Raw genomic sequence first — 26,587 nt, forward strand, 5'->3', positions numbered from 1 at the left:
ATTTAGGGTACAAATAATTATTGTTTAGACACTCTCAATGGTACATTACATGTTGGGGGGTACATGAGAGCAAAGCTTATGATTTCTATTTACTAATCCTATCCTCTCCTTGGTCTACCAGTGGTTAGCCTTCAATTACCCACGGTTATCTTCCATCGTACACAGCAGTAACTCATTGTACCTTGCCATGGAGTGGATGTGGGCCTCTCCAGGCAACTGGATTCATAACAACTGGCATTTTTGCATCTCCAGTAGCCATGCCCATGAACCCTATTTTGAAGGAGATTGGCTACATTGCAACACAACAAGTGGTTCTTAAGCATATGTCATGGAGACTTGGTGTGCACCCCTTGGGGTGGCTGTGCCATAGGTTGAGACCAAAACTCCAAGCATCTACTATACCTGGTACCCTAGCATCTAAGCCCATGAAGTATACTAAGCAGCAAGAAAAGAAAAATGGTATTTAAGAGTACCTCCGGAAGACATGGCGGGGTATCCACAACACAAATTGTGATCCTAGCCTCTAAAGGACCTGTACACTCCCAGGTTAGGATAAGAATTATTTCACAAGGCAAGAGGGGGTTGCACGTTCTTTATAATCCCTTCTGCCGCCCGGAGCTGGTCATTTAAGCTTGGGTACTGTACATGCTATTTTTTTCTACAGTATTCTACATAACCGGGAAGGCTCTGGGTGAGTAGTCAATCTGTTTTGCTTGTTTTCGATTTCTCCGGATTTGCACTTTTCTGCTTGAGAGAAGTGAAGGGATTGTGCTGCTTCAGTCAGACGGCTGAGCGACATGGCAGAAGGAAATGAAATTATTACAGCGGGGTGTTAGAAGTTGGTTCAGGAAACAGAATGGCTTGTTCAATAGCTTGTCTCTCGTCATGTGGGAACCTTGATATGAAAGGACTGCTTGTGACTGCACCCACTCCTTGTGACATCGCTTCGTAAGGTCTCCCCTTCGAGAGGAACGTGGAGGAATCCAGAGGCAAATTAATTTCAGTTTCATCAAAGGCGAGAGTCACTTTGAAATCAATAGGACATTTATCTTGGGTTGTATTTGTCACTATAGAATAGTTCCTCTTTCGTCTCCATGCTCAGATCTAGAACAATTCAATAAGATAACAGAACACTTGGCCCATTTGTCTGCCATATTCCTACACAACATCGCTGAGTTATTGATCTCTTTTACTATATTCCAAAATCTTCACATATCCACAATAGAAGGCGGTTTGATGTCAAGCACTCCAGTCCTGTCTACGTCTATTGAGCTATGAGACTTTGATCTCATTCTTTCTCCACAATATACCTAAAATGACACCAGCTGGACATCACTTCTAAAGACCTGGGGGACATTTATCCAGCTAGTGCAAATACATTTGTATATAGGGGGCAGTATTTCAAGAGTAAGGGGAATAATCTTAATGGGCCAACACTTACTCCACCATGCCTACATCCAAATGAACTATTTAGATGAATGGGGTTGGATAAAGAGTATAAGCCATGGGATGGAGACTCTTTGGACTGAACATAGCCAATGGTGGGCTACATTTGGTCCATAAAAGTCAATGGGCCTCGAAATACACCTAAATACAGTATACAGACCTGATGTCTATTGGGGGATGTGATTTTCCAAGTCAAACTATTATACTGTTAATTTGGGATTGGCCACCATGATGGGTCTGGAGATAAAGGTGAAAAAAGGGGCCATCCACCTTCTTACATAGTTAATAAGGTTGAAAGAAGACAAGAGTTCATAAGGTTCAACCAAGAGAAACTCTACTGTGTTGATCCAGAGGAAGGCCAAAACTCTTATGAGGCAGATGGTAATTGCCCCATGACAGGGGGAAAATTCCTACCTACTCCAATTCCTTCCTCCCACCACTACTGAACCAACTCAATGAGGCCCTTATAGTTAAATGGGTCCCATGAGACCATGACGCACACCCTACAGTGGTCCTTTCCCCCATATACTGCTTGCTTTACTGTCAAGCACCGTCTTGCCTTGGTCCCCCTTCCCCATAGAGCCCCTAACTGGTTGCATTTCCCCCCTCCACCAGACACCCGACCCTTTTGTCCCCCCCATTCTCCCACAGAACACTGCCACAGTATGCCTCCTTTTTCTCTAAAAAGACCTTTCCAGGCAATTTCACCCCGCTAAATTGGCTCTCTCATTCCCAACAACCTTTTCTCCCAATAGGGCAATTCTACCTTGTGTCCTCCTCTCCCCCACAGAATCTTTAAGTGTCTTCTTTATGCCCTCTGTTCACTATAGAGCCAATGTCATGTCTTGTTACCCCCCTATCCCATTGCACTCACCCTCGTTCCAGGTGCCCAAAGTTATTGGCTGTATAATAATGGAATATCAAAACACATGCAAATATCCAACTGAACATATAATTAGTCTACAGAATATACAAAAACTTTACTTCTAGAGAGTGTGCCACACCTGGGCTGTGTCTGTATTGCAACTCAGTCCTACAACTCAATTCTACATATGGTTGCTCTGCTTCATTGAAATTAATGGGGCTAAGCAGCAACTCCACCTGCGAACAGTGGACAGATGCGGTGACGTTTTTCCCTGATTGTGTTCAGCGCCTTTAAATCCAAACAGAAAGAGTTAAATCTAACAGGAGATAAAAAGGAGCATGCAGAGATTGGAGATCTTAGCGCTTCTGACACTCTCGGCGCTCAACAATAGTTTTCCCCAGTTCATTATTTCTCTGTGCATTTAACTATTTATACATACAACGAGGTCAACTAAGGATTTCATTTGCCGCCGTAACTTGTGAAGTATAATAGCTGAAGTCTGTAAAGAAATTCACTGTGATCGAGCCGCGGCCTGTGAAATCTCACAGTGATCCATGACATCTCATTATAATACCAACAGCTGTCTGTGAAATCTCACTGTACACAGCCCCGGCGCAGCACTCATGCGCTGCCTGTTCACATTTTCAGCATGGCTAACATCATGTATGTCATGGTTGCCATTTCCTGTACAATCACTGTACGAGAAGCTTCACGTCTGAAATAACTTGCCTTGAATTTAAAAGGGGTTTAAAGGGTAGGGGTTGCCTTTTTTTTTCTCCAGAAACAGAGTTACTCTCATTTACAGGCTTAACATGGTATTGCAGCTCAGTTCCATTAAAAAGGCTTGTCTAGGTAATAAATTTATCTCCTATGTGACCACCAAGACCACCAATCACAAGGACACATCCCTTCCTGTTGAATGCAGTGCCAGTCAGATATGGACAAGATTTTTTTTATGGAGGGTAGGGTTTAATGGATCAGCGGGACACATGTCCAACAACAATCCTATTCACCAAATAAGACAATGCCTTATATTAATTTTTATTCAAAATCAGGCACTATGGGGGAGATTTATCAAAGGGTGTAAAATTAAGACTGGTGCAAACTGCCTACAGCAACCAATCACAGCTCAGATTCCAGCTCTAGTCAAAGGAAAGCTGAGCTGTGATTGGTTGCTGGGGGCAGTTTGCACCAGTCTAAATTTTACACCCTTTGATAAATCTCCCCCTATGTCTTATTTGCGGGGTATGTGTTATCTCTCTCTCCTGAACCTCTCCGGAATACTCACATCCTTGTAGGACACGTGGCAGCGTGCAGCAGGACGGACAGCGACATTGTGCTAGGGGACGTTTGGTGGCGTGCGGTGGGATGCACAGAGGATATGGAGGCCATGGACCAAGCTGCCTGCGGCACCAGCAGTGAAGCTCAACAAGAGGATTAGGCGAGTCCTGGGTGGCAGCTTACTTTTGGGGGGTACCTTAGGCAGAGGGTGCCTAATTTTCGGGCGGGGGGGGGGGGGAGGTGCCTAATTTTCCGGTGGGGAAGGTGGGGTGCCTTACTTTAGGCATGCGCAGCTCAGCTGAGTACGTATGTGTTCCCAATAGGGAATAGGCAGACTTATCGCTCGAGAACTAAAGAATAAAGTATATTGCAATTCAATGTTCCTTATCCTTCTTTCCTCCAACATCGGCTATTACTAGAAAGCTGGATGACCCCCATACCAATAAGATAGTCAGCCGGTCCCTTTGAAGTCGGCAGGCTCGGATGAGATTCTTCTAATGAGTAGCCCAGTGTTAGACCGGCCGGCCGCCATTAGTATGTCAGGTATTATTCCTGAACATATCTCACATTACGACTACAGCATGACAATAACCCCAGTAACCCCAGGGTCATTCTCCCCCTCCAGTCTCTACCCTTCACGCTGCTGAGCTCATTGTTGGCTTACCATCTCAGATCATTACAAATGACTCTTCTACATCGGAGGAGGCCGGCAATTTTTTCGTTTAACCCTTCCAACGACGAGGAGGGAGAGAGAATTAAACCCGGCCACTGTTGCTCATAGACATCAAATCTAATACAAATGAACACTTGGAGGAGTTCAACCTTTTTTCCTGGCAAATATCATGGGACTGTACATCAAAGCTACAATTACTCTCTACACGAAGGCTGTGATACTCTTCTATCAGCCAGGTATTCCAGGCCGCAATTGTGCTTGATACTAAAAAAGCTCACATTGCTGTGATGTTCCCGAGCATATGGCCTCCCAATCATCACCATCCATTACGGAACAATTCCTTAGACTTTTGCAATTATATTCAGAATTAGCCTTGACCAAATGATGTCAACACGTTATGTGCAGCAAATACAACGCACTTTGTATTCTGAGCATTGCAGGACATTTTTTCCCCCCTCTGGAAAGTCGATATAATTCAGCTTGTCACACAGAGCGATGTGTGGTAAGACGGAGGTGACAGACGTTAGCATTAATACTTGTAATTTGCAGAGGCATATGTGCGTTTTTTTTTTGAACGTGCACTTCCCAGGAGAACACCATTACAAAGCCATTACAAATATGAGGTCAATTACAAGTATACGGATGTCTGTGTTACAGTGTGCGATATACAGAGGCGCACGGCCACGCATAATATTCTCTAAAAGAACGCAATAGATCAGAGGTCTCTGCAGAATAACATAAAAAAAACTCTAGCAAAGGGATAGAGAGCAGAATTATAAGGTGTACAAATTAGATCTCAGGAAGCTAAACGGATAATAGCGGTGACAACATAGCAAGTGCGGGGGGGGGGGGGGGGGAGGGTACAGATGCAGAACATGGAGGAGGGGGCTCTGGGTCCTGCCATGCATTTGACGTGGGGGCCGCACACTTTCTATTTTACTGTATTTATATGAATCACTGAAACCTATTATTTTTCTCCAATCAGTTTCTATTTCTGTATTTTATTAGTTTACATTATTGCAGAGGCAGCTATATTGTCTAAGATATGCTTAAAAGCAGATGCATAGACATGGAGACAATAGACTGGAGGTTACTCACTGATTTCTATGGGAAAGGTTTGTAGGCATGCTCTGTGACCTGTGCAGAGAGAGCGAGGAGGTAAGCTGTGACCATCAGCTACTGTGAATGGCTTGATCGTGTCTTCTCTATATGCTGGTTCACTGCCTGTAATGATGCCACCCATGATTATAAGGAGGAAAGTGATTTATTTTATTATTAGGCTCCGTGGCCAGAGTAAAAACTTCAAGATTTTTGGTAATTTTTCCATTTTAGTTTTGATTATATAAACTATTACATAAATAGATTTGATTCTGCCCATATAACTTTCCAGCAGGAAAGGGGACACCAATGTATAGAAATAGGAGGTGTACACAATACCTGAAGATCATGGCTCTGCTCGAGTCACAAAGCATGCCCAGAAAATGTTCCCATTTTAGAGAATAGGGTCTGGACAAGTCTATTGTGATTATGTTCATGGGGCTTGCTGTATCTCGAAATGCTCATGAAAGCAGCCCAAGCAAGATGGCTGCCCCATAATAATGTATTAAAATTATATAAAACCATTACAATCAGGAAATAAAGAAAGAGAAAAACAATATATTTTAGCATAAAAAAATAGGCAATAATAAAAAAAAAAAAACAGAAAAAAGAAACATGGTAATGTAGTGCTAGTCCCCTGCAGTTTCTGTTTGACTTAATTCAGTCCCCCCATATTCTCTACTCTTCCTGCTTCCAAGACGAGTGCTCAGGGGCAGGACCTGTTGGCTCAGCCAATCACTGGTCATAGTGCTGTCTCGTCAGTGATTGGCTGATCCAGTAGGTCCTGACCACTGGTGTTGGATGCAAAAAGAAGGGAAAAGGCCGGGTAGTACAAGACAAATGGGAATTGGGACCAAGTATGCATTTTTTTTTCTATTTTCTAATGGGCCCCGGACAATATACATTTTTAGCCTAAGGCCAGAATACCACGGTAAAACTGACCCACAAATGGAGATTCAAGTGTTGGAAAGTATGATAACATACGACTGAAGGAAATATGAATCTGTTGAAATTGTCAATCAGCTATAAGGACTAGTGATGGACAAATTCTTGGCATTTGTCTCCTGAGGCCTGGAGAAGTTGGATGCAGCCCTAGAAAGTACTGAAAAACATGGATAGTTATAGGCCCCTCTGCCTGCATCCAACTTCTTCAGCCACCTTGAGTCAAATGCCATTTTGGCCAGTTTGCTCATCACTAGTAAGGACCAGAAAACTGGAGATCCCAGAAGGATATGTGGATATTAAACATTGGCATCTATATATCGGTAGCATAGCACAGACCTGTACTCCAGTGAGAATTTGGTCAGCTCTTTGTGGTCGTGAAGCCATTTGAATTCAAGAGGCCAGCTCCCTTCTGCCATGCAGGTAAGGACCAGGCGATTCCCCTCAAGGTGGACCTGACTGCGTACCGGCTCAGTCTTGAAGTAGGGAGGGACATCATCTGAAACGGAGAAATATGAAAGTGTGAGATCAAGGGATACAAGACTGTAAAGTTCAAGGATTTGACTTTAACGTTACAAGTGGGTTTCTACACTTTTAACAGAGAGGAGAGAATGGCAGCTCACGATGGACTGTCTATATGGAAGTCTCATAATTAATACATGGAGCCCCGAGAATGGCAAGAGACGGGAATAGGTGAGAAATGTTCAAATATATTACTACGGCAGTGTACACACAGAAAGGATATTTCACGCGCTACAGAAGGAGGAACAAAAGGTCACTGGAAAGGGCAAATAGAAATGAAAGCTTGTATAACATCACAGGATGGCACACACGCATGTAGATCAGCCGGGCACCCAACCGCACAGCTCATTAGACTTCTAAACCGAGAACATAAAACCCGATAAACACCACAAAATACCAAGTCTGGGAATACAGACTTCTGCAATGCCACAGAGGTCCACGGAGATCCCATAGACAGCAGTCAGGTACAAACAGCGTCCCGTGCACCGGGATGGGATCATATAGGATGTAGCCTATCTCCATAGAGCGTAGTCTACGTATCTCTGCACCATAAAGGGGTTACCAGGGCTTTTATAATTGATGGCCTACCAGGATAGGCCAATCAGTATTAGATTGTTGGGGATCATACTGCTGGTACCCCACCAGTCAGATGTATGAAGGGACCGCAGTCTCTTCAATGTTTACCTGTACTTGGCTGTTCCATCGCTGTATTTTCAGTAGCAGCAGTGCAATAAACTAAAGTCTTGCCATGATAACTGGAATGGGACTACGCTGTGGAGGAGGCACAATGTTGATACAATAAAGTATCCATGTTGTGCTACCTTCTCATCTCCTGACATCAGGGGTCTAGTCCCCCCCCATCTACCTTTTTTGTAGCCCGTCTTTGGACCTGTTCTATTTTATCAATATCTTTCTGTAGGCGAGGTCTCCATGATCTGCATACCATGGTCCAAAGCACTGTACTCTCACCCAGGAAGTCTCCCTTACCTTCCAAACCATGGCAGATCCACTTCAGGCTGGGGCTTGCATCAGGGGACAGGACTGTGGAGGTAATCTCTTCATAGCTGTAACTCCTCTCTACCAGTCAGAGAGTGCTGCTATACTGTGCCCACATATGCCCTGCTCGTTCCCTCATGCTCTCTGCCGTCTCTGTCAGCCTTTGTGTTTCCCATCCTCTCCATTACTGCTATAATGTGCTTGCACTCACACTCCGCAATACACACTGCTGCTATAATGAGCCTGCACTCACACTCAGCTATACACACTGCTGCTATAATGAGCCTGCACTCACACTCAGCTATACACGCTGCTGCTATAATGTGCCTGCACTCACACTCAGCTATACACGCTGCTGCTATAATGTGCCTGCACTCACACTCAGCTATACACACTGCTGCTATAATGTGCCTGCACTTACACTCAGCTATTCACACTGCTGTATAGAAACGTTTCTGTTACTGTCCTTCTGAACAGCTCTGTGGTTCTCACTTCCTGATTGGTCCATGCGGAACACACACCCCTTCCCCATTGCCGTCATGTGATCACACAGACCACTACTGAATTATGGGGATCTGCAGCTCCATCCTGTATCTACAAACTGCTGCTGTTTTTTTTAGGTTTATGTACTTACTATACCTAATCCACCCCATGCTGATTGCTATACTGTACAGTAAATTATAATATGACACATTCAGCTGTTTCGTAATGCTTGTATTATTTGTTTTACATGTTATTCAGAATAAAATCTATCTATCTATCTATCTATCCATCCCAGCATACCATTATCCATTATATATACATCCCAGCATACCCTTATATATAGATACAGCCCAGCACACCATTTTATATACAGCCCAGCATACCATTATTAATATATATATATATATATATATATATATATATATATATACAGCCCAGCATACTCTTATATATACAGCCCAGCATACCCTTTTATATATACAGCCCAGCATACGATTTTCTTTCCCTAACACCTGGTTTCACTAGTGACTCATTGTAAGGTGTCAAAATCACTGCCCCTAAATCCTTCTCTTCTGAGGTCTTTACCAACACAGAACTGCTGAGATTATACTTGTAGAAACAAATGACGGTGTGCATTATCCCCAATTAGGACAGGCCAAAATAATTATGAGCTTTTTCTGAATTTACTTCTGAAGTCGGTCATGGTGGGGTAAGGCCCCATTACAGGTTTTGCTATGGGGTCCTGTGACTACTTGTTGCACTCTTATATACAGGGAAAAGATTTACAGATAGAATTCTAGAGTGATACCACTGATAATACATCAGTAATATATAACAGTGAGGAAAGTCATCATGGCCTCTTAAGTGTCCCACCCACCATCCTCGGTTGCACTTAATCCTGCACCCAATTTAGGCTATGTATACAAACAATAGAAGGAGCCGTCGGGCCCCCCTGACAGCTTTTATTTCCCATCTTCTATCCCATAATTTGCGTCTCATCAGGGAGGCTCTCCGTACGATATCAGAAATTGTTTTGCTGTCCACCCTTGTGGTGCTCTGGCCTGATGCAGGATTATTGCTTAAAATAATCCTCTGCCCATTCTTGCCCAGCATGGAGCTAATCCTCGGTATATAGATCGTCAGACACTCCGGGCTCTCTAGAGGAGTGTCGCTTTAGGCAATTATTCTCCACTTTGCATTGTGTCCTATGTGATGTCTCGCTGATGAATTACTACAGTACCGACCTGTATAGTTAGGTGCTAAAATCTCTGCCGGATGACACCAGACGCGAGCCGCACTAACACCGCCGAACGTCAAGTCGTAAAGACTGTTCAGCAAGCGTTTAAGTCTTCATAGGTCAATGGAAATTGTGTTTCACTATGACGGCGTTTCTTCTGACTTCAAATGGGAGAAATAGAAAGTTGGGCATCTCAAGTGGTACAAAATCTTATGATCAGAGCAAGATGCCAATTTTGCCTCGGGCATCCCATGGTGCCAGTAGTAAAACAGGTGCCTGTTCCTTGTCCTAATAGGTGAACAGGTTAATGCCTCATCCAGAAATTCTCTGCACTACAAGTGAGGGCCATATTAGCCTAATATTAAGGAGCAAGTGAGTTCCCACCTGTCAGGTCAGCGATAGCTCCTTGTTCCCCGCTCGTCGTCTGTGCTATTACACGCACAGACATCGAGTGGGAGGGCCGTGGGGAGCAGCGGGAGAAACTGCCCAGGCTCTGGGTGACCCATAGAAGATAGTAGCAGTCTGCTGCCACTGCTCGTTACAGCAGACCATCGTTATCGTTGTAGTTTTGATGGGTCATGTTTTAAGCCAACAATCAGCAGACATCGTGCATGACGGCTGATCGTTGCCTTTTAACTTATCCTATTACATCAAATAATTACCAGCTGAAATGGCCAGTAATTGACCAAGTAAGGCCGCTAACGTGTAATGGAGCCCTAACCCTATTGCTTCCACTTTGAAAACCCTTATAAGCCTCCAATTAAGACCAAGAAAGAAATACAGGCGACTAGATCTCCTGTATATCATGTTTTAAGGCCAGACCTTCAAACCCGATGATCGCCTGCTGATCTTCTGTGTGCGGAGGCCACAATGTATTCTTGGAAGAAGGATTTCAACATGGCCAATGTCCTATTTTAATGGGGGATAAGTGCATGGTCAGGTTCACAGAAGTAAAGTAGGCCAATTTCTGCACCATCCCCCCCCCCCCCCCCCCAAAAAAAACAAACAAACACATGCTTTTACCTAACCCAATGGGAGATGTGGTACTATGGGGGAAACAAAGCAACACGTCACATTTATCCAAATGGTCCCATTGAAAACAGAACCCCACCATAGTGACCGCATATTGGGGAGATCCTTGGCAAAGGGCTACAGACTGGTGAGGAGTTTGTATGTGTAGGCATACCATATGTCCCCATGCAGACCACAGTTTTTTTTTTCTTTAGTCTGAAAAATCTGTTGTTAATCTGCAATCTGGAATACCCTCAAATTTCTAAGGGCCATATGTGCATAGTAAACAAGCACTGATCTTGCAGATTTGCGCTTGCTTACAGAGCCTATAACCCAGCTTGGTAATCGTGAGACTAGGGCAGAGTGGACAATTGCTAGATTTAAGCCATTAGCCGCACATCTCCTATTACTCAGAGATAAGGGTGAGTGAACCTCGAGAACGCTTATCCAAACCAGACCATGATGGCTGAAGTTGGATGTCGCCTTAGGTGAAAAACAGATAGGTGCACGTTCCGGTTTGGACTAGCCCAAGTAAGCTCAAGGTTCTCTAGTTAGAGACATGTGGGGTCGAAGGTGGATTATTTTATGGTTGCTAGCCCATTACTCACATTGTGTGGCTGGCACCAACAATTTTTAACCAAGAATAAAATTAAGCGATTAGCCGGAATTGATCGTTTGCTTGTTGGATGATTGCTGGCCTTATTACACTGGTGATATTCCTCGGATTTGACCCATTATCGGCCTTTGTAATGGGGCCTTTTTGCAGTTTTTTTTTTTTTTACTTGGCTGCTGATTTTGTATCAGTTTCAGCTGCATAGTCAATGAGGTTTATCTCCGTCCTGCAACCCAACATAGTTTCCATGTAGGAACGCATCAATAAGTGACATATCATTAATATTTTCTGTATATTTAAAATTCCCAGTAAAGATTAGAGGTGGTTTCACGTGGATTCCAGTGCCTAATAAGAAATCTCCTCCACTGTATCCGAGGGTCTTACTTTTCCCACATCACAAGCCAAGTTATACAAATTCCCTGCGCTTGCAAGAATATCTGAAATATTTAAGAGCACTGGGGCCGAGTATTTCCAAGCTCACGCAGCGCTGGGAGTCCCACCGACTTATGACGTCACTTTTGGGTAATTAAAACTAAACTCCGACCTCAAGGTCTGTAACAATGATGTCTTCATCCAGGAATTTCTTTGCATCGCCTCCTTTTGTTTTCCCCTGCCTGATCTAATGGTAAGCTCTTGGGACCAGACTATTCTTTGAGCTGTCGGATCTCATGATGTAGACGCTATTAGAGAAATCATTGACAAAATCTACATCGGCTCAGAGAGAAACCCTTTCTGCACCTAACCTGCCATAGGATGTGATTCATACTCAGATGGTATGTATATTTGATGAGCTCAGGCTGGCCCCGCAGCAGATCGCAGCCGAACAAACTCCAAATTGTCAACTTAAACGTTTTAAATGTTTGATGTGCGCACTCAACACTCGGGGAAACCAATCACCCACGGCTTATACATCCCGGCCCCACCAGGAATTATTAATCAGAAGCGAGATATTTTACCGGAGCTGGGAAGCTGAATTGTTCGCAGGGTAATTCATGTTATTGCTCTTCTTTAAAATAGAATCTATTGCCTGTTGTTAACTCTCTCCGCTTAGGGCCAAGATGGAAAGAACCGACCGGAAAAGGAGGATAACGGTACTACTCCCCCGATTCAATTTTTTAAAAAAATCTTATGATATACAACACACACAATGATCTGCTGAACTATATGGCCAAAATGATTGGTCCTCGCCACATTACATCAACAGGAGCTTTTAGGTCTTCTTATTCTACAACCATAGACATTGATATGGAGCACTATACATGCACTATACATTACTTTGTGGCTTACATGCCGTGGGTCCAAGCGCTTTTTCTTACACTCACCGGTGCTGATGGAGCAAAATCCAAAAGGGAAAAGATTTTAGGCAATGACTTTTTGCAATGATAACTCCTATTACAGTACCATGCTGATATCAGTGAGCTGTATAGGAGGACCCCTTCTGTCACCAATGTTTATATAGGCAGACTGCATTGGTAAGGGCTGGATGTTATACACCCGATGCAGCGGAACTAAATAAAACACAATACTGGTGTTTATATAGCTCATGTCATTCCATTTACAACACCTGTTGTTTTTTACAAGTACATCACATGGCCAAATAATGGTAGATCTCCAGGCATTTTCTGTGGGTTCACAGATGGCAATGGTCATGGTAACATTGGCTTTTTAATGGTTGTTATGAGGCCATAGTGGAGCAATAGCATAGAAATCATGAAGATGTTGAATAAGTAAGGAGATCTGAGACTGGAAGGATAGAAATACGTCGAGTCTGTGCCATAACAGACAGGAAAAGTATAGAGCAAGAAAACAGCTCCGAAACCAGGCGGAGGATTAAACTAATCCCTGGAGAGATCTCGTTTAGATAGAAAGCTCTGCGGGGCAGAAATCACGTTATCGCATGTATGTTTTCCTGTACACTTCATTTCCTTAATCCATGGAACATGCACATCATCGCATTTGCCATTTTCACAAATAAACACATATACATTGCCCCATGACATTAATGAGGCTCTATGGCATTATGGTGCCTGGATGAACAGAGCAGGAGGAAAATCAGCAGCACCGGCACTGGCAGACGTGGTCCTAGAATGTATAGAATGATGAGTCAATATGAAGAGTCAATATGTGAACACAGCGCTTTCAGGCATGGAAAGGAACGTATACACTTAAACTTGGGGTACAGGATAATGACATGCTGACACTTGTTGTACAGGATAGTGACACGCTGACAATTGGGGTACAAGATAAATGACACGCTGACACTTGGAGTCCAGGATAATGAAACTTGGGGTACAGGATAATGACACGCTAACACTTGGGGTACAGGAAAAGGACACAGTGATACTTGGGGAACAGGATAATGACAGGTTGATACGAGGTACAGGACAAGGACACACTGAAATAAGGGGTACAGGACAATGGCACACCGACACTTAAGGTACAGGATAAGGACACAGTGATACTTGGGCAACAGGATAATGACGCTGACACTTGGGGTACAGGAAAAGAAGATACTGACACTTGGGGTACAGGATAATGACACTTGGGGTACAGGACAAGAAGATACTGACACTTGGGGTACAGGATAATGACACTTGGGGTACAGGACAAGAAGATACTGACACATGGGGTACAGGGTAATGACACTTGGGGTATAGGATATTGACACATACTTGGAAAACAGGACAATGATACTGACACTTGGGGAACCCTGTTATGAGAAATTGACATTTGGGGTACGAGGACAGACAGACTTGGCTTTAGGACAATGACTGCCGATGTCTTGGATCTCCTCTAGATTTTATGTAATAGACTATCGAGAGCGCACAGTGAGAAATTGTTGACTCGTTTCTATAAACACATCTTCACCAAACTCGTTTAAGGAGAACAACCCTTGTGTTGGTTTCTACGGCGTCTGAAGGACTGAGGGCGAGGGACGGCATCATTCCGCTCGCCTGCGTCACACACCGGAATGAAATAAACACTTTAGCTAAGTCCACGCTGGGCTCTGAGATTTTTATTTTCCTGAATTCTGACCATCAAACACAATTTCACTAATCCTCCTGACTCATAGGTGTTACCGCATTCACTCCGGCCAATTGCACAGCAATCCCCACACAGCCCCTTCCTCTCCGCTCGGGGCCGGGGGAGCAGGCAGAAAAGAAAGCGGCACCGGCAGCTGTTTGATATGACATTTCAGCCATTCTTCCAGGCCCTTAGTAGCAAGAAGCGGCAAACACTAAACTCTCTTGTAGCTGAGCTAATCCCAGCTGCCTGCGCACTGAAAAATTCTAATCCTGCGTGCGAGGATAGAAGGAAAAAAATAAGTAGAAATAAATAGCAAAAGGAAAAAAACCTCTTATTGTCCTGGCGGAGAGTCAAGTTTTTCTCTTTTTTTTTTCTTCCCGCAGAAGACGCAGGAGAAGAGGCTGTTATAGAGAAGGAAGGTTCCGGCACCGTACGGATGCAGCATTAAGGAGATTAGAGCCGTAAAGAGCAGGAATCACCAAAGGAAAGAAGAGGGAATTAATATTTCAGAGGAGGAAAAACTTTTGTAGCTGCCGTATACTCGGGGGGATTACTCATTGACTAACAGTGTTATCAAACAATGGCATGTGTTCAGAGAGGAGACTGTAGAGTAGGTGGAAGTTTACGCGGCTGTGTCATATGCTTCCGGATATCATCTGTAGAGACCGCTTTACTTATTATTATTATTCCAGGTCAATTATGTGATTCGCGAGAGCTGCGAGCTGTGCAACACGCAACCCAAAAAGTAACGTTGGCTTAGGATGGTGTTCTCCAATCACTGCAAAATCCATGCATGGATACTTCAGCACCCTGTAACAACTGGGTATCGGAGTATCTAAGCATGGACTGGCACGGACCCAATTTACTCCTGTGACCTGAGTGTAGTCAGCTAGTGACTATGTTTGTGTCACTTCCTACAGGTATACCAGTTTTCAATCAAAAGTGCAGCAAACCACTGCAGAACTTGTGAAAACTCCTATAAGGGCGTAAAGTGAGCTCAGTGGAGTCACTAGTGGACTACCTTCAGGTCACAGAAGTAAATTGAGTCAAATACGTCAGCACATAATTCTGGTGGCAATGCATCCATGCATCAGACATCAGAATCGCAATGTCAACCTTGCCTTAGAAAGACCATTAAAATTCTCTTTAACTCTCTTCAACACTGCCGCATCCATCGAAAACATAAGACCTTACTAAATATTGTATAGAGTATACACAATAGACAACTATAGGAGCCCTGTAGAGATGAGCGAACCTCGAGCATGCTCAAGTCGATCCGAACCCAAACTTTCGGCATTTGATTAGCGGTGGCTGCTGAAGTTGGATAAAACCCTAAGGCTATGGGGAAATCATGGATATAGTCATTGGCTGTATCCATGTTTTCCAGACCACCTTAGAGCTTTATCCAAGTTCAGCAGCCCCAGCTAATTCGAACCCGAACCCAAACCCGGTTCGCTCATCTCTAGAGCCCTGCAACTTGGATAATATAACAAAGTCCAATTTATTTGTTATCCGAGCCCCAGGTAAATGCATGGACTGTGCAAGTCATGGTCATGGCCCACAGAACAAGGGCGATATTACACGGCCCGACCTGTCCGGTCAGCTCTCGCTTGCGCCTCGATCATTAGATCGTCTGGGGACCCCATAGGAGGTAGAGGCAGTCTGATGCCACTGCTCCTATTACATGAAGTGACGTCCAGCAGACTGTCACTATTGGCGTCAGGATTTTGGTTTCTGTTGTAAACCAGCGATCAGCTGACATTGTGCATGGCAGCTGATTGTTGTTTTATAACATGACCTATTACACAAATGGATTTTAGGATGGAATGGACGGTAATCGGCCAATTACGGCCAATAATCACTATGTGTAATAGTACCCCTGAGGCTGTGTTCAAGGGGCTTTATAACTTTAATGCAACAAAACATCCCCCATTCAATACTTCGATAGCACATGATATAAACATCTTATAGGTAAAGGGTCTTACAATACTTCAGTATCTAATAAGATTTCCGACATATTCTATTATTATTTCTGCCACAAAACAAGGGTTCTGGGAATGATAAAAATCTTTTAGGGTAAATCATATAAAAAGATCAAGGATATGTAAAGTAACCAGATAGCTGGTGTCCAATGTGCAAGTTCAAATTAATCTGTGTTAGTGCTGCTATGGAGCTTTTTGCTGGTAAATGAAATACAACTAAGTCATAATGGACTATACAGACCTATTCTACAATGTCACCAATGGGTTACCATTGAATGAGACAGGACCTGCTGGGTACCTAATGCCCTGATGCTCACACTGGCTCAAAGATATGGGGGATTCTTAATCACAATAATTATCGCCCATCGCTGCCACCTCTGTGCAGGTGACACTAAGTTATCATCCCATCATACCTCTAGTCACTGACTAGGCAAATCTAATGCCTGCAAAGGACAAAACTCATTTGCTTCTTCCTTTAAATGTTATTTTTCCCCTCTTCAATATCCCTCTGGCTGACCAGGGATTAAAGAAAAGAGAGATTGCTTAATATTTCATGAAACCATTACTTTGCCCCTGGAGAAGATGGATTTTTGCTGTTCGGAGCCTTTGCACACAGCTCTGTCACTAACTTACACAATGCACCTCCATCATATTCCTAGGAATAACCAAGCAGGTGTTTCACCCTTAGAGACTCGCGAATATAAAATTCTCCCATCTGCTTTTCAGGATTATATCGGGAAGAAGTAACGTTATAAGGAGGGGGGGGGGGGGGGTCGTCTTCTTTCGCAAGTTGTGATCCATTCCCAAACTGTAGAGTGGGAGCATGATACAAATAAGTGCATGAAAGCAAGATGTCTATCTATCAATACCTGATCCACTTTATTGCCATTTTGCTGCAATAAACTGGTACAAGCCAACACCTGACTCTGAAGACACCATCTTCATCTTTAATCGGTTGACGGTTATGGCAGCAAATGAAGATCAACTGTTTCACTATACACTATAAATAAGACGAGTTTACAATATTAAAGCCCCATCCAAATCCACCCCTCCCCGACAATTACCCACCCGGGAAAAAGTTGCCAGCCAATCATAACACTCTGCGCCTCTCCATCCTCCGGCCCCCCATTGGAGGAAGGCAAACTGCAACCGTAGCAGATGCGGAGTTTTGATTGGTTAATGTCAGATGTGAGGATAATAAAGGATTCTGTGTATTCTGCAATCTCGCTTAAGGGATTAATTCTTCACATTGTGCTGACTTTCCTGGTCCCCTTCCAAAATTGCATACTCAATCAGTAGCGTAAAGGGCAGCGATGCCGAAGCTTTGACAACGGAGCTGAACAAAACTTTTGGGAGCACAATAATAACAAAGTACAAAAGAAATGTTATCCGGACAAAGCAGAGATAGAGACAAGATTTACTACAGCGTGTCCTTAAATAAACGCTGCGTGTAAAGACGTATCATGAATACATCGAGATGGCAACTGCATGTTATACGGCGGGAGAATGTCCCAAGGAAGACATAGAGAAATAAATCTTCCAATTACCCTGCAGATTCATTAGCAGGATATTGGTGCCCTGTTCAAAAGACAATAGGCTTGGGTCATAGCGTGGGCTTAAGAAACATGAGGTCCCGGGCTGTTACAGTACACTCCACTTTAAAGTCACAATCTGGTTGGTTGTCATCCAAGAGTAGAAGCAGGTTGTAATGGATGGTCCAAGCGTGAGGAGTTGGACCCCTGGATCACCGAGGAGTGCTGCGTTCCTTCCACGAGGAGTGAAGTCTGAGGAGCTCCAGGTTTTTACCAGCGCCTGACACAAGGCCAGTAGGACTTCACTGGAGGAAATTCCCAAGTCGCTACCATCAGAGAAGGACCTCGGTGACCACTGACTGAAGGACTGCTGAAGTCCTGGACTAGGTGCTCTTACTCTGTGGTAGAAATGCAGGATGGAACGTTAGGACGAAGTTCAGACTGGAACGGAGCATGGACTGAGATCCATGTAGCTAGAAGATCAGTAGGAAGTGTCAGATTGCCAGAAAGCAGAGATGTGGTTGCTGACTGACAAACAACAATAACTGAGCAAAGAGGTAAGGAGGTGGAGACTATATATACCCTCAGGAGAACATGCCAGAAGACTTCAAAGCCTGAGGGCTGAGCTTATAAATACAGGTGGACAGGTGCATGCCTGCCACTAGAGGGAGCCCAATCCTCCAGGAGGTCAGCTCAGAGCATAAGAAGCTGCCAGAGGAAAAGCAGGCTGAGAGAGAGGGAGATGATCACAGCGCAGTGCTACCCAGAGCAGGTAGTGGGTAACGGACGTTATACTGGCCTGGACACCTGAACAGTTCTATCACAAAGCTCCAGAGATTCCTCAAGATGACAATGTCTTCCTGCTTTATATACTCCCCACTTATCTTCTTTTATCTTCTACATAGGACATTACCTCTCCAGAAGTCCTGCCCCCCCCCCCCCATATTACCAATTCACAACCATGCGAGCACTGTGCACGTCATTATAAAGCAAACTCAAGATAAAAAGTGTTTTAACAGAGAAAAAAAACCCTCCTGCCAAATCTGTAATTGCAGAGTTTAGTGGTTTTCCCATCTTGTAAAATGATTTCATATCGCTAGCATATACCATCGCTTATATTCAATGAAGGTCTTTACACTGGGACCCTCCACTATTCCCCTTCACTGCTTTTTCTTGTAATTAGCAGCCTGGCCAACTATAACTGCAGGATATTGAATTGAAGTGAATGGGGCTGGATGGAATTTCCAGCACGTTTAGGTGACCAGGACCACTTGCAGCACTTTGTAAAAGGTCAGACCCCCACTAATCACAAACCGACGGCAATAAGATTAATGGCATATCCGTAGGCAATCATTATCAATTCATCTAATTTTTGGCACTGTCAGTGATCAGCTGATTGATGGGACATTAGCGCCTGTATGTTGGTAATGGATGTGCCTTGTATTACAAGTTCAGAACAGATCAATCCTGAGCTGCAGTACCATTAACAACCACTAACAAAGAATGGAGCTGTGCCTGGTACACAGTAAAGAGAAAACAGCACCATGGCTTTTTCTACCCGCTGACTGGTGACCACCACTAAATCCAATCTTGATGGCCAATTCTCAAATAGACATCAAATGTATTCCTGGAGAATCCTTTGAAAGCAGTCTTTCCCCTCTATGCCAAATAACACTGGGGAGTTAGTAGCTGAGACATGGGATTCTGTATGTCGGGTCCACACACTGTAAGGCTGCTCATGCTGTCTTCGTGCCTGTATATCGAATACAAAGAAGACCTGGACCTACTTTACAAGTCATCCTGTAGAGTTCTTTTTTTGTATTAGGAACCCTGCATATACCAGCCTAGATTGTGTAATCTCATATAGGTATATTTTTTTCCATCGTATCCAGTATATCGTGCCAATGTAGCGAGCGTCTTGCGTTTGAGCATCAATTGAAAGTGCATTTATAGAGTTTTGACAGGAGACATATTTCCTGTCATTGACCTCTTCTCTCTACTTTAACACAAGGCCACACGACCACTCTCCTGGGTCCCTGGATAATCTTTTAGGGGTTGCAGAAGGTTAGTCAGGAGACGGCACAGTCATATCTCAGCAAGCTGCCATGGCTGGAGGAATCTTGCTGCTCTGGGAGGAGGGACAGGCCGGAGCGGGGAGCTGGCGCTTGTGTGCGGCTCACCATACAAATCCGTTATAAAGCCCTGTGTACACAGAGATGTGTTCACCTAATACCAGTATACAGAGGGTATACAGCTCAGAGCAGCCGCGGCATGGATGATCTCCTGGCAGACAGGAGCACTTGAGTTGGTAGCCCGGGCCTTGTGTTCTCAATTAAGCCAAATCTGTTATTTTTAATCCATACAAATGGCTGCAAGGAATATCTATTCATACACATGGAGGTCATGCATCGAGATATTAGGGGGGTGTTTAGCTCTTACATACAGGCGTCTCTATGAGACTAATATTTTGCTGTGGCTCTTTAAAGGGGTACTCTAAATTAAGGCACAGGCATCATTAATGGAGACGGGGTATGGTCACTAATGGGTCTCAGAACCGACCTTTTCTTCATCAGGTGTAACCAGAGGACCCGGTCAGTCCCGAGAAGCTTTATACTTACAATAAGAAACTTGGCCAACCAGCTATTGGGACAATATCCAACGACAAAGTGATGGGATAACTAAGTTGTGTTCACATAAGCGTTTACTGTCACTTTTATCATCTTGGTATCACGCTCTTGGATTGCTTATGTGAAGGTTAAGAAGATTAAGGCCACATTCACATGATAGTTTATTTTCAAGGATGCCAAGGATTCATGGTCAGCATTTTTTCCCCACAATCCGCAAAATATCATCCGGAATGCATCCATATTGTGCGGATCCGCAAGAAAAAAAGGGGATGGCATAAAATGAGGTCACTAGGTATCTCAACCAGCCAGGAGGAGCTTAAATGGTGATGATGCAAAATGCAGAGGCTTACATAGACTTCTATTGGGCAGTCCATTCTGTAATTGCATGCAAAAGGACGCTGGTTGACCTCAGGGAGATCAACCAAAACACCGCAGAGACACCATCACGTGTCTTAACATCAGTGTATTCTAGAACATTGCCCCCTGGGAAATCAAATATGCAAAAGAACACTGCAGAGACACCATCACGTGTCTCGACGTCAGTGAACTAGCCCGACCCTTCTCCGGGAAGGAACAACCAAGCCAAGGAATGTCTCCAATCAAGGAAACCACCAAAGCAAGGTATCCATCCACAGACAGCTGTTTCGGGGTATTTGCCCCTCATCAATGTGGAGTAGGTTTTTGGCTAGAATACACTGATGTTGAGACACGTGATGGTGTCTCTGCGGTGTTTTGGTTGATCTCCCTGAGGTCAACCAGCGTCCTTTTGCATGCACTTACTAGTCATTGCTCCCACTAGCCAGAAACCTACTCCACACTGATGAGGGGCAAATACCCCGAAACAGCTGTCTGTGGATGGATACCTTGCTTTGGTGGTTTCCTTGATTGGAGACATTCCTTGGCTTGGTTGTTCCTTCCCAGAGGAAGGTCTGGCTAGTTCACTGACGTCGAGACACGTGATGGTGTCTCTGCAGTGTTCTTTTGCATACTGTAATTGCAGACCGCATTACAACCAGTCTTTTTCTTTTATGTTGTGGATCCTCAAAAATAAAGGATGTGTGACTTGCACAATAGGAATTTAAGGGTTACAAAGTACCCGTATTTGTGAATCTGAAAATTCTGAGAACTTAATGTATGTGAAGGTGTGAATAAGGCCATAGACATAACAGACAAAATAGAAGCCTCTCGTGTGTACAGTGGTGGGCATGAGTAGGCCACACAGTAGTACCATGCCTATAGCGAATGTACCAGCGATACATCACTTTTCTGTTTTTACCATGAATAGGCCGGTGTTGCAGTCCTTTTTTTTTAGAACTTCGGCATGCGTGGGAACTGGGCCATGGTTTAAAAAAGGACTGTGGCACTGGCATTTACATGCCGGCACCAGTCTATTCATGGTAAAAACAGAAAAGTGATGTACAGCTGGTACATTCGCTTTAATGGGTCAATACCATTTTTACTGTAGGGGTAAAGATAGAGGCAAACTGGTGTGTGGAGACATATAGGCCATGCACTGCTCCACTGGGAAAACGTAGGCAAAGTACCTCCATTCCAGAAGGAGTAACAGGAGTAATGGGCAGGTTCTGCTCCGCTTCGTGGCCTTATAATTAACAAGCACATTTTTTTCTAGAAAAGGGATCTTAAAAGAAACATATGGTCCACTAAGTTGCTCTCCAGCTCTGGAGGCTGAAACTTTGCCACATAGACCCAGTGGGTCAGCTGCACCCAGGGCAAAGTGTACAATAGACTGTGGCTCCTGGGCAGCCCTCGGATCTACTTAGCTCCAGATCTTATGCATAGTTTTATGGACAACATACAGTCTACACACATTTCATCTAGAAATAATGGCATTAAGGCCATTAAGCCAAGGGCTGACTTGACTATCAAAAGCTCAGATGAGAGTTGGTTGCTTTCTATACACTCACTTTTAGTATGTCTGTAATCCCTCAGACACCTCAATGTAGTCTACCCAGCTCCCGAACCATGAGGAGATGCAGAGCTACTTGAGGTGTCCATCTCTCTCTTTGGACTGTCGCTGTCTCAGGCCTCACCACCATTGCTCGGAAACCAAAATGGTGTCAAAACAAGCCAAATATGTGGGCCTATCTAATTAGAATGAACACCCAATGTCTAATATAACATACACACAGGGCTCCCAGGACAACTGGCTGCTTTCCCAAAGGCGCACTAAGAAAATGGCAAAAGGGAGCTCCCACCATAACGACCAATTCACAGAGACAGCAGCATTAATACATAAGCAGCCCACCCCCCCATGGGAACAGGTGCCAACATGTCCCTGGACCCACAAAGAAAACAAGTTAAGCAATAAACTTTTAATATAGGTTAATGCAGCATATCAGTAAGTATAAACACAAACAACTCAAGAGGACGGAGTCTGCCATCACAGTGTCCCGATTCCATTAAAATCCCCAGTTTAAAATCCATTTAGGAGGCATTAGTGGGGGTTCAGCTCCTCCGACATTGGAAGTGCACAGAGTGAATCAGCTCTTCTGGCCGTGCGGACTATTTATCTTTTTATTTTCATGGCTAAATATTATTGAATCGTTGTTTCCTGCGAAAGTGAATGACATTATTCTCCTGAATATTAGTTCATCCCATTAAAACTATATATAATTAACTGGACTAATGAAAGCTCCTTCTTGAATAGATGCATTTAGAATAAGTGAATTAATCCAGCCCCACACAATTAGGTTCCCCTTTAACACTTTCCTGCTCAAACAGCGGATAGACTGAGCAGCAGAGGAGGGTTGTCTACAGCTTCCACTGATTATACTACAGTCGGATGAAGTCCAACACCAATAAATACAGAGTCCATGCTCTACAATGTGCACTATGGGGTGGTCAGCGCAGATACTCTCAGCTTCTCAATCAATACTTACAATCCATAATGAATTGCAGTATCCAAGGGACCTAAAATTTTAAGGGGACGTCTCGGCAAAAAAATAATCACACATCTGCATTTTAAGACCATAATATAGGATTGCCCATAGGAGTGCCCATCTATGAATATTATTCTTCAGAGTTTTTTTAAAAAAATGTTCCCCTCAGACAGAGCGCTACTTGCCATGTTCATTGCCTATAAATACTAATGTTGGCCAAACCCTCCGATTTTAGCAAGACCTACCAACCATGTAATGTGGAAGCATCAAAAAATTGGATTTAAACATTACCCTTTCCTTATCCCATACAGATACATACTTGCCTGAGCTATCTGAAGCGTATAGATTTAGCCCTATCATTTACAGAACCTTTACTTTGCTCAATGAGTCCTGCAGCTACTTTCTGGCAGTCAGTCATCAGCTGCACATCCACCAATGGCCAATGGTTGGAGATTTTTTAGCTTGATTGTTTACTTGTTCGCTGTTTACTAGCCCTAACACTATTGGTCTATTTAGCTGATAAGCGTAATTGGCCCCTAGGCACATCTCTAAGTCTGGCTTATAGAAAGGGGTTCGCAAGTTACAACTCTCCCCCCCCACACACACACAGCGCTGGATCAGCAGTGCACCATTCAAATAGGAGGGTCAACATTCCATAATTCGGATTGCAAGGGGTCTCAGCCATCCACCGCCATCACTTTGCCCTACAACCATGTTGTATCACAATGTATACTGTAATCTTTGGGCGTCTGTAGACCTGACCATATGTTTATCACTCCAGCCACGTAATTTGTAGAATTATCAGGGAATGAACAGGTTAAAACCGAGAACGTCCATTTGTTACTCTGAGATGGCGGAGTTTTGACGAGACCCCCGACAGCAGATCAGAAAACCAATTCCTACATCTCCCCCTCCTTCTCCCGCTCTCACAACTCCTTGCGCTTTTGAAATGACTTTCAGACGAGCATCTTCTTGACGGGTGTTGTTTTTGATGAAGGGAGGACGAGGAAGCGAAGGAGGGAGATAAAAATAAAAAAGGTGTTTCTGAGTCCAAGAGCCAGAGGTTCGGATATAAATGATTCTCCTCTTCTAGGAACGCTGGATTGAAATGGCTGGTGATGCAGTCTCTCCATCAATCACACCCGGGCTTGGTTAAGACTCTACCTGACAAGCTGTCAATCATATCCCTCATGAACTATAGTAAAATGCATGCACTTTAGACGCCGGCCTACATGAATTATTGTTTTTCTACAGGTCACTGACACTCTATACGGTTTCCCTGAGCGTTGAAGGGGTCTCTTGGGAAGATGTATAAATATAACCGAGCTGTAGATCTTTTCTAATCCTTTAGAATACACTTTCCGGTAAAATGGGCACCCGGACCGCTGCCCCATGTAATTTCACTCACTCTGTGGGTCCTGCACAATGACCCTCATAGTAATGTGGATCTATTATTAATTTGCAAAAATGGAGTCTATATTCTGTATAAGTAAAACCTCATAACCCCCAATTTGTCTTTAGTTCTCTACTCTACGGGACCGCCAAAGGTGTGATATGCCCCATACAGATTCAAGGGTCATTGGGAACAGGAAAGGGGAGAACCATCTTAATGTCCAAATGTTCTCTACAATTGGGTTGGCACCAAGGGAGCCTTACCAGTTTATCAGTACTAGGCCCAAATACAACTGATGGGGCAGCTACATACATACATGGTTAGTGGAATTAGAGAAAGTATTCTGCTGCTCCAAATTAGATGAAAATCGGACACGTCGGGTGATACGCTTGCAGTTTACTAAATAAATATATTTAGTTCAAAAAGTCACAGATAGGTGGTGCCATATTTACATAAATACTTTTAAAGACGCATGGGTGATCAGCCATTTCCCAACAGTATGGCCTCCTCGCTCACCCCGTGTGATTTCTGGGTATGGTGGTCTACCAGGACAGACCTGCATCAGTGTCAGATCTGAATGATAGCATTCACGTTAATATTACAATTATTAAAGATGCGTTCAGTGGTGGAAAACATGAAAATTTTTTTTGAAAATTTGTGGAATGATTTGCATAGCTACAGCGCCACCTATCAATACATTTTACTAAACGGCACCTGTTGTCTTGGAGCAGCAGAACATCTTTTAGAGTCCTCGGAGTTGCTTTAGTTTCGCTAATTCGGTGTAAGATATATTCCCAATATTTTCATGCTTCCTGAAGCAAAAGTCCTCGGGCGGTCCCCAGTTGCTTGATTGATTTCTCCCTACACCAATCAATCACTGCTAGTGGGGAAAGCCTTGATGACTTGTTCTTCGGGCAGCATTAAAGTGGTAACAGGTTACCTTTAAGGAAATTTGTACTTTATTTTTTACCGTGCTTTCCTGAAAATAGGACGCCCACCTAAAATAAGACACCCCAACTACCCTACCAACTAGCCGAAAGTAAAGCATCCCCCCAAAAATAAGGCACCCCTACTCTAAACTAGGGCACCCCCCAAAAGTAAGGCCGCCCGTTGCCAGCCAGGACACAACTAATCCCCTTGTGGACCTTCACAGCCGGTGCCGCAAGCAGCTTGGTCCATGGGCCACCACGTCCTCGGCACATCCTGCCGCTGATGCCCTCTAGTGAGTATTCCGGGAAGGTCCGGGGGGAGAGAAATAAGACATACCGTAAAAATAAAATGTAGTGTCTGTTTATGAGCAAAAATTATTATAAGGCACTGTCTTATTTTTCGAGGAAACATGGTAGTCTGGAGACGGGGAAGGCAAAAGTTGGGATTTTCGCAACAGGTTGGATGCCACTACACTATAAGAATAGGGACTTACAATTCAAGGCAAATGCAAATATCTGCCAGAAAAATTGATAATCCGTACAGTCTCCCCTATGATTGTTTATGATAATATATTGATGATGATCATTGCAGTAATGCCTTCTCTTTATTAAATCAAAGCCTGTATAATGCAGGAGTCGGCCCCCCTGACCGGCCGCTGTCACTGGTGGGCTATCTCCATCCATAAGATGATCTCCCTTTATTAATATTGTAATATAGAGCCGATTCCGGTCTGAGATTTTGCACTCTTTAAAAATCCGTTTGTCCTCTGAGCGCGACATCCCTCCTCCTCCTCCTATTTTCTATATCCTTTTCCCAGATCAGCGCTCATTCTAAACCAGATGAAATCTTTACTCAAACAAAAATTGAAGATTTGCATCGCTCCTCATTTTCTAAGGTGATTTTATTATTATTTTTTTTTTTGCTATAACCCCCCCTTTTAATCTTTCGGTGAAAAATCCATGTGTGCCGTGGAGTTAATTGACTGAGAATGACTTTCAGAGGCGACCAAGGACAAAACTTCAATGTGGA

The 26,587-nt window shown here is 43.8% G+C and overlaps 1 protein-coding gene across 2 annotated transcripts in view; it reads right to left on the reverse strand.

Moving 5' to 3' along the window:
- Window positions 1-26,587, reverse strand: part of SDK2 (sidekick cell adhesion molecule 2) — a 406,671-nt gene that overhangs the window by 208,309 nt on the left and 171,775 nt on the right. For both annotated transcript variants that reach the window (XM_069953635.1, XM_069953634.1), the window contains exon 2: window positions 6,645-6,804. In XM_069953635.1, the coding sequence (XP_069809736.1) occupies window positions 6,645-6,804 (160 nt within the window). The remainder of the gene's footprint in view (window positions 1-6,644; window positions 6,805-26,587) is intronic.

The sequence above is a fragment of the Dendropsophus ebraccatus genome, chromosome 14 (assembly GCF_027789765.1).
Source record: "Dendropsophus ebraccatus isolate aDenEbr1 chromosome 14, aDenEbr1.pat, whole genome shotgun sequence".
Classification (NCBI taxonomy): Eukaryota; Metazoa; Chordata; class Amphibia; order Anura; family Hylidae; genus Dendropsophus; species Dendropsophus ebraccatus.